The sequence below is a fragment of the Miniopterus natalensis genome, chromosome 14 (genome assembly GCF_054644295.1).
Source record: "Miniopterus natalensis isolate mMinNat1 chromosome 14, mMinNat1.hap1, whole genome shotgun sequence".
NCBI lineage: Eukaryota > Metazoa > Chordata > Mammalia > Chiroptera > Miniopteridae > Miniopterus > Miniopterus natalensis.
In genome coordinates this window covers 6826066-6835000 of record NC_142094.1, presented here as the reverse complement: position 1 = coordinate 6835000, position 8935 = coordinate 6826066, and the positions used below count along the sequence as shown (strand labels likewise).

The 8935-nt window shown below is 55.9% G+C and overlaps 1 protein-coding gene across 8 annotated transcripts in view; it reads right to left on the bottom strand.

Annotated features, from left to right (window-relative positions):
- Window positions 1-8935, bottom strand: part of LDB3 (LIM domain binding 3) — a 60155-nt gene that overhangs the window by 26919 nt on the left and 24301 nt on the right. For 2 of the 8 annotated variants that reach the window (XM_016214749.2, XM_016214750.2), the window contains one exon: window positions 5120-5295. The exons of the other annotated variants lie outside the window; for them this stretch is intronic. In XM_016214749.2, the coding sequence (XP_016070235.1) occupies window positions 5199-5295 (97 nt within the window). In that variant the 3' untranslated portion in view covers window positions 5120-5198. Of the gene's footprint in view, window positions 1-5119; window positions 5296-8935 lie in introns of those variants that run through there. 8 annotated transcript variants of the gene reach the window in all.

Sequence of the window (8935 nt, the reverse complement as noted above, 5' to 3'; positions counted from 1 at the left end):
TATCTGGGCCAGAAAGGGGCTACATGACATGGGAGATTTGAGAATAGAGGCAGCTGTGCCCCTTTCTTGGGTAAACCCTAGAGAGGTGACAGGACCCCAGGGTCTCCTTTGCCCACGGTGAAGGGGCAGATAGATCCAAGACAGACCAAAGGCTCCCAGGCTCTCAGGTGCCCTGGCAGCCATAGAGAATTTCCCACATTCCCAGGAGCAACATGGGCATGGCCCCAAGTGCCTGCACATCTGAAAGACCCTGTAACTGGGAACAGGAGAGGTGGCTGCTGTGCCAGTGTAGACCAATCTGACCAGACAGGACAGGGATATCCCCACAGATGCCAGCACAGGTGGACCAGATGCCCAGATGCCCCACCCACCTGCCTTGCTGTTCAGTAAGCACTCCTTCCCCAGAACCACTCCAAGAAAAGAGAGGAGCATCAGAGCCCGTGAAACTGGGCCGAGAATACAGATTAAATTCTAGGAAAGCAAAGAAATGCCCATCCTTTGCTCATCTGGGTCACTAGGTTAAGATTTGTACTTGCGACAGCAGCAACAGGTGCTGCAGCTCCTGCAGGTGGGAGTGGCTGTCCTGCGCCGTGGAATCTACTTATCTACCTGGTGCTATTGCCAGGCACATGTCTGTAGCTCCTCACAACCACCCTCTGTTGCGGATGTTAGCAACTCTATTCAGTAGAGGAGGGATGGAGACAGAGAATCCAATTGCTCACACTCCTAGAACGCACGGGCAGTGAGAGCAGGACCTGATGGAGGGGCGTTTGGCTTTTAAGCCTCGCCCAGTACCTCAAGTGGCCCCCATGGAGGAAGAAAGGAACTTCTTAGAGTCAGGCAAGTAGAATCTTTTCCCAACAAAAGGCACTATTCTTATTTAAAAGAACTAGATTAATAATCTTCCCTCTGTGAGTTCTTACCATATGCCAGGCCTTGTGCTAACAGCTAGGTAAGGATTACTCCATTGAGCCTTCCAACTTTGCCGGGCGATTAGTATCAAGATCCTCATTTTACAGGTAGGATCTTCCAGAGAGACTGAGACTCTGCCAAAGCCTCATCCAGCAGGTGCAACAGCACTTCTCAGATTTTCATACGCAGCAGATGAATCGCCTGGGATCTTGTTCAAGTGCAGCTTCTGATTCAATAGGTCTGGGCGGGGCTGAGCATCCACATTTCTAGCAAGCCCCCAGGTGATGCTGATGCTGCTGGTCCGAGGACCACACTTTGAGTAGCAAGATGCCCAGAGGTCTGTCCCAGACAGGACTGCTGGAGGGCCATGAGCTGTTTACCAAAGTGCCACCAAATTGCTCTCCTCCACCCAGCAAGGGGCACAGCAGAAAATGCCGTGGAGTGTGTGAGAGGGCTGAGAAGAGCGCTGGAGGTGTGGCGAGGTCGCAGGGTGACTGCTCGATGGGGTGGAGGGACCACCATTCTTCTCTGTGATTGTGTAAGAAGCGCTCATGACAGACAAGGGCAGTGGCCATGTCCTGACCAGCTCTTCCTCTACTTAGTAGCTCAGAGAGGAGGCCTTGGACAGCCCAGCTCTCAGGCCTGTGGCAGTGCCCAGCTGTGGCCCTTCCCTGAAGCCACTCACCCACCCTCCATGAATGAGCCTGGCTCTGGCAGCTGCTTCTGTGAAGCCATAGTGCTGAGCTGGCTGCCAGACCCTCCACACAGCATGGGCCAGCATGGCCTGGGAAAGCCCAGGCTGGCATAGGAAGCCCAGCCTCCTTTGTCCGTTTCTCCCTGACCCTGCTACACGCTTTCAGTGGACTTCTGGGAACTGAGACCACGGCTCAGGACTGGAGTGATGCGGATGTCTGAGCTGGGGACAGTACTGTGCAGGACAAATAGAAAGCCGACTTTGTCTCCTTTGCTCCAGTTTCTAGTCAGACCAGCTTACCTGGTACTCCCCCCAGGCATAGCTCCAAATGAACCTTGGATTCTGGGGGTGAAGTGGCCCCAGGAAAATTCATGATCTACCACCGGGTCAGGACAAAAGACACGTTGAGCCTGCTGCTTGGGGCTCTCACCGAGGCCGCCCTGTCAAGGACCACTGTGTGCAGACGCCAAGCAGCCGGGATCTAGGAGGTAGGGGCAGCACCAGAGAACACGCCGAAGGGTCTTGTCTGGGCTGGTTCCTGCCAGAAGCTTCACTGCTGGCCCCAAAGCCCCAAGGAAGGTGTCTCAGAGAGCAAGCAGAGAGATTACTTGGCCCTGGCTTCAGTGTAAAGACAGTGCCCATGTCATCCCAGCCGGATTTAGGATTCTATAGCTGCCTCCTGCCTCAATCATAATTCACTTTAAATATCTAAGCAAAAAACAAACCAAACCAACTATATTCAACTGCTCATGGCCCATGGGGTCAAGGGAGAAACAGCCTGGCTACCATGCCTGTTTCAGCCCACCTTGGCCCTCAGTCCAGTTGGCATCAGGGTGGAGCATGCCAGCCCTGTGCCCTGCTCTGTTGTGGTGGCCTTTGGTTGATGCTCTTATTGATGCCAATGATGTTATGTATGGAAAGGACATTATGTGCAGATTGGTGGTAGTGCTAGGTCTTGGGCTTTGTGGTTATTGGGCTCAGGTTGGAACTGTTGGTGATGGTGGAGGTGCGATTGATGGTGCTGGGGGTGGGTGCTCTATCGGGGTGATGGTGCTATTTGTATTAATTAAGAGAATAGAACATGAACACCTCTATTGACTGGATGGCGACAGAACACCGGTCAGGTGGTTGGTCTTTAAATTGTTCATGCTGCCATCCACTAGTGTACTTCACCCTGCAGCCTGAGGACTGTTGCTCAGGGCAGCCCTGACCACATCACTCATAGCAGGGCTGCGGCTCCGCACAACTGCAGGGACCGTGGACACTGTAGTCTATGCAAATGGCACCCTGGAGAAGAGCACACAGCGATGCTCACAGGCTGCCCTGTGCCCTTCACTAGTCCCAGAATACAGTCAAAGTCCCACAGCCTGGAATCCCACCTCCGGGCCCTATGGACCAAACTGTCCTCTGTATTCCCTCCCCTCCAGCCAAATTGGTTAACTCAGGGCCTGGGACACCCTTCTCCTCATCAGCACCACTGCTTCCTCTGCTATGAGTACCTGGCCAGCCTTCCCTAACTGCACCTGCCCAGGTCCTAACTGCTCTTGAGGACCAGACACAGACGCTTCTTCCAGGAAGCCTACTCTGATCCTCTAGCCGGAGGGGCACACCCTGTCTCTGGACCTCAGGTGAGCAGCCTTGCCTCCTGGGCAGCCACGGCCACATTGGCACTTTCTGGTTTCTTTGGCACCCACAGCAGCCAGGCATGGTGCCGTAACTAATGCCCACAGACGTGGCTGCTGAATGAGGACATCTTTCTTGTTTATTCCAGAGAGCTGCTTTCAGGGGCCTGGCGTCATTGGGTGACTTCCAGAGCTTCGAGAGGGCCTCCACAGCCTGGGGATCAGGGACAGGGAATTTTGAGGCCATTAGTTCTGACTGATTGGCTCAGGTCCTTTGTCTGCCTCAGGACCTTCACTGCCTAGGACCTCTCTCTGGCAGCCCCCAGCCCCACAACCTACCCTTGGGCCTTCGAAGTCCTTCCTCAATAAAAGCTCAGCTAAATATGGGTGTGCTCCAGGAAGCCTCGATGCAGGCAGGAGCACATAGCCCATCTCCTCTGTTGATCCCTCAGCAAGCTTGCCCTGCCTGGCCCTGGGGTCAGACTGCTAGAAACAGGAAGGACTAGGAGGCCCAATAGAACAGGCTGGCAGGATAGAGCAGTCTCCCTGGGCAGCCCTTCCAGACAGGATTGTCCAGATCCCTGGAGGCAGAAAGAAAACCTGTGCCCAGGCAGCAGGAGTGGGAGCAAGGCTCTGGCCCAGCCTAGTCACAGGGGCACAGGGGAGTCCTGAGGGCTGGGCCTCAGCATCAATTTTATTTACTAAGTGCCCTCGGTGTCATGTTCTCAACCAATGGTTTCTGCTTCAGGAGCCAGGCTGATGGATAGACAGGAGGGTGGGGGGGAAAAGAGCCTGCCAGCCTGGCTTTTCCTAAATGCTCAGGACTAGGACACGGCCACAGGTGGGTGGGTGGGGGCCAGAAGCGAGACCCAGCTGAGGTCCTCCCCACCTTCTTGACCCCTGAGCAAGACTCGGCCAGGCATATCTTCCACCTCTTCTCTCCTGAGCCATGGCCCTGGCCCACCGAGGACTCTCAGCAGCTCCCCTGTGACTGCTCCTGAGGGCAGGCCCGCCTTCCTGAGCCCCTTCTCCGCCACCTGGAGCAGGGCTGAGCAGGAGCAGCACCCTCCTGGGAGCAGGGCTCTCAGCCTGCTTTCTGATGGGGAGGGATGGATGGCTCAACCTGCTGGTTGCAGCTGGGCGTGGCAGGAGAGGCAGGGGGTGTTCTTGCCCGATAGGCACTGCCCTGTGGGAGACTAAGGCTGCCCACCTGGCTCAGCACAGATTCCCACCCACCCACCATTCTCCAGCCTGACCTTGCAGCCCAGACAGGGCCCTCAGGGTGGGAAATCAGTGGAGGGCAGAGCGCCTACCCCTTTCCCGGGGTGCCTGTCCTCTCCCTGTCTCAGACATGTTCCCTTGGATGGTTTGCACACAGGCACAGCATGACTGAAGCCGGTTTGGTTCACTTCGAATCCTCTTTATTTCAGAACGAGCAGCTTCTATGTACAGGAGAGAGGACTAGGGAGCTAGCACGCATAGCGCAGAGAGGAGCACACACAACCTCGCCACGGGCAGGAGGGCCTCTGCCTCCTCTACCCTGGGGCTTCCATCTCCTCCTCAAAGAGCCCTGTTCTGGGCTGCCAGGCACCGAGGGCAGCAAGGGAAGTGAGTGGGGGCAGGGAGTCCGCCTCTTCCCAGGACCCTGATCTTTGGGCGACTCTTTCCCAAGGGCCCTAGGCAGGGCTGCCTCTCCCAGGAGCTGAGGTTGGTAGGAAATTAACCAGTGGCACTTTGTTTCCCTTGGTTCTGGGATGTTAGACCAGCAAACCCCATCCCATCCTCTCTGAACTACAACTAAGGCCCTGGGCAGGGGCGCAGAGGCTTGGGCTGTTTGGGGGGTGAGGGTTGCATTGAGTGTGGGGGTGAATGGTGCCCCAGCACAGCTCCACAGAGTCAAGCATCACCATGGGGCTCACATGCCAGGTCTGTGGTAGGGAGGGACAGGTGTGGGGACTCCAGGCCGTCTTTTAGCTTTTAACGTTAAGGATTTGGGCTGAAAGGCCATGGTGCCAGTTGCGCAATTTGGCAAAACGTGGGCTGTTACGTTCCGTTTCAAACCTTTCCCTGTGGCAGAGAAAGAGAGAGAAAGAGAGAGAGAGAGAGAGAGAGACAGACAGACACAGACCCGGAGACAGAGGAACAGAGAGAAGAGAGAACAGGGAAGGAAAGAATGGGGTTAGGGGACATGCCCGCCACTCCCCGCCTGATAGCTGGGGCAGAGGTCATAGTGGCGGGGGATTTGGCTTGGAGAGGCGCTGCCCTCCATGGGGAACTTTCCAGATTTGGGTAAAGACCAGAGTCCCAAGGACCAGGGTGGAGGGACTGAAGCCCCTGACTTGAGTGAGCAGGCAGCATGGAGAAGGGCCTGGCTAGAGGGCCTGAGGACAGGCATGGCAAGGGCACCTCTGGGTTCTCCCTGCCCGTGTGGTTAGGGCTGGGCAGGGCTGCTTTGGCTGTGGGATCCTGGGGCTCAACCATATAGACAGGGGGGCCTCTCATGGTCCCCGTCACCTAGCTGGGCATAAAGAAGGAGAAACACCTGTCCCTGTGACGAGGCTTGGTGAGCAGACCTGCCACCTCACTGTGCCGCCCCAGTGTCTGCCAACCCTTTTCTGACCCCAGAGAGAAGCCTTCAAATACCACTGACTGCCCCTGCCCTTCTTGGCTGAGCACGGCCAGGCACACCCATGCACACCTACAAACCACTGGCACACACTGAGAGGGTTGGGACTTCCTGCCACTGCCCACCAGCAGGGTCTCTGGGTCTCAACCCATAGCCTCTCAGCTGAGGCCACAAGACGAAACAGGTAAGGAGCAGCCAGAAACAACGAAATGGAGGGAGGCTGTGCCTGGAACAGGCTAGTGGCCCGGATGCCAGAATCTTGCCTGCCCCCAGGCTGAAGGGCCCCTCACATCCTTCGGACCAGAGGCGCGCATGGTGGCCCAGGGGCCACGTCCAGCCACCAAGGCCATGTATTTAACCTGGACAGTGTTTAAACTCATTTTAAAAATTAATTGCTCCATCCAGACCATGGAATATTACTCAGCAACAAAAAGACACGAATGAACCATTGTTATGCTCAGCAGGTTGGGTGTATCCCCAGTGAATTAGGCTACTGAAAAGTCCAGTCTCACAAAGTGGAGGCTTTGTGATCCTACTTATACAACACTCTTGAAGTGACAAAATTACAGAAATGGAGAAAAGATCACTGTTAGTGGTTGCCATGCCACAGGTTAGGGAGAGGGCACGGTAGGGAGGCCAGAGTGGCTATAAAAGGGCAACAGTGGGAACACTCGGTGGTAGAATATTCTGCATTTGACAGACAGTGTCCCCATCTGGCTGTGACACTGTGCTTTGGCCTACAGGACATCACCACTGGGGTAAGGGCGCACTCTGTTATTTTTTACAACTGCACGCCAGTCTGCAATCATCTCAGAATAAATGCTTCTGTAAGCGAACTGCCAACATGTAAAACCTAGGAAGGTCAGCTTTAGGTCTTTAAAAGTCAGAGAACAGGCAGTGCTCTTTTTACGTTTCTCCACGGTAACAGTCCCATGTCCCCACATTTACACCTGGTCCACTTCCAGCATCTGCATTACCTGGTGGACCCCCCATACCTTGAGCCCTGAATATTGGGTCTCTGTAAAATTCTGTTTGACAAAAGGGGCCCACTGTTAGCATATTTGAAAACCACTAGCAGTGTCCAAACTTCCTGAATACCAAGAGGAAGCCAAGGCCCAGAGACATCATGAATGCCAAAGCCACACGCAAACTCAGCATCAGAACCACGCCCCAAGTGCCGAGGTCAGGAGAAGGCTGAGGACAGCATGGACAGAGGCCCGAGGCCGGGCCCACACAACCCTGGAGCCCGTCCCAGAGAGCCCACCCAGGACACACATGCAGCCACACGCTGTCCAGACAGGCCTGCAGCCTTTGCCAGTGACAGACAGGGACAGTTCTGGAGCGCGTCAAGTCCAGTGAGCCTGTTCTGCTTGGAGCTGTTTGAAAATTCATGGCCAGCCAGAGAGAAGGGTGAAAAGAAGGAAGAAGAGAGAGGGGAAGAGAGAAAGAAAGGGAGAGGTCCTGGGGCACCAGTAGTGCTGCTCAGAGGTCACCTAGGGCTGTCCTGGCCTCTCCAGTTGTGGTTTTCAAACTTGCTAAGCTGGCAGAACACGGAGGACAAATACATCCACAAAATGCAGGTAATTTGTGTTACCAATGGCTGCCCACTGCTTCTCGTGAGGGTTCCCTTTGAGGGAGGGCCCTGAGCCATGTGGCACCATGAAAGTGGGCCTGGGGGACAGAGCTGAATGTGCGCAGGGAGGGAGAGGACATTGCAGGGGGGAGAGGAGAGCTAGTGAGTCCCTGCTCTGTTGGAAGGCGGGCAGGTAAGGAGAGGAAAAAGAACCTTGGATGGTGGCCCAATGGAGAAGGGCTTTGGGGGAGAGTTATGTTGTTTGTGGAGGGGTGTGCAAGGCAACCCTCACCTTCAACTTCTCTGTGAACTCGTCACTAAAATCAACCTTGTTCCTTAACTCTTGGGGACTCGGAGAGATGAAAGTTCTTTATCTAGGTGAGCCTGAGGTAAACACAGAGACTGTACTTGCAGATAGTTGCGCCACAGGGTGACGGCCAGGGGATCCCTGGGCTACACCCCGGAGTCCTCTGATTCCTCACAGATTCAAGCCCTGCCTGGAAAGAAGCCCTGTCAAGGCTGCCTTGCATGGGCCTGGACTTCCAAGCCGTCAGGGCCCAGGCATGCCTTCCCAAGTCAGAGGAAAGCTGGGCGGCTTCTCTGAGAGAGAGAGGCTCAGCTTTTGGATGGAGGCTCTATTTGTGCTCTGCTGTTTCTGAGGAGCTGGAGCCTCTGCATTGCCTGCACCCACCAGAGCAGGCCCGTGAGAAAGCCCGCGGGAGGCGAGTGTTTAAGCCCACCTGGGCAGTTTGCTAAGGTGCTGGGTCTTTCCTGGGGTAGGAGCCAGATCCACGGCTGATAGCTAGGCTGTTCAGGGGCCCACCCTGCCTCAGCTGTAAAGCTAGGGTCCCTGGGGATTAGACTCTGCCTTGAGCTGGCTAGCAGGTGAGCACTGGAGCCTCAGGGGGAAGCTACCTGCCACCAGGTACCAACAACACTATCAGAGCATCAGAGGAGAGGAAGGCAGGACCCAGAGGAGAAGGGAGTAGGGGGCAGGGTTGTGAGCTGCTCTGGGATTCTGTGGGAGGCAGGCCCCGGAGGCCTAGGGGAGACAGGTGAAGGGAGAGTTTGCAGGGTCCTCTGGCATGCAGGCTCACACTTGCCCTTGAGCGGCCAGTGCTGCCTGGTTCAGAACCCTGACTCCACCCCCAGGCACTCCTGCCAGCACTGCCACCACACAGCACCAGGAGGTGGAGCGCCCCTGCACACATAAAGCCTGTGGAGGCTGCCAGGCCCCCAGCGCCTGGCACTCGGGCCTGCTAGAGTAAGGGACTCAGAGTGAAGGCCCTGGGGAGGCAGCCTGGCTGTGAGCACAGCTGGACTGGGAGGAGACAGACAAGGCTGTGGCTGCCTTCAGCCAACAGATGGGTCAGCAGGGACTAGGGGTGCAACTTCTGACTTGGGAGTAGGGACAGATGGAAGTGGGGCTCAGCCCCCTTGGGAGCAAGACCCCTCACCAGCCTGGACCCAGGCTGGGGACAAGCATGCTCGCTTCTGCTCAGATGACC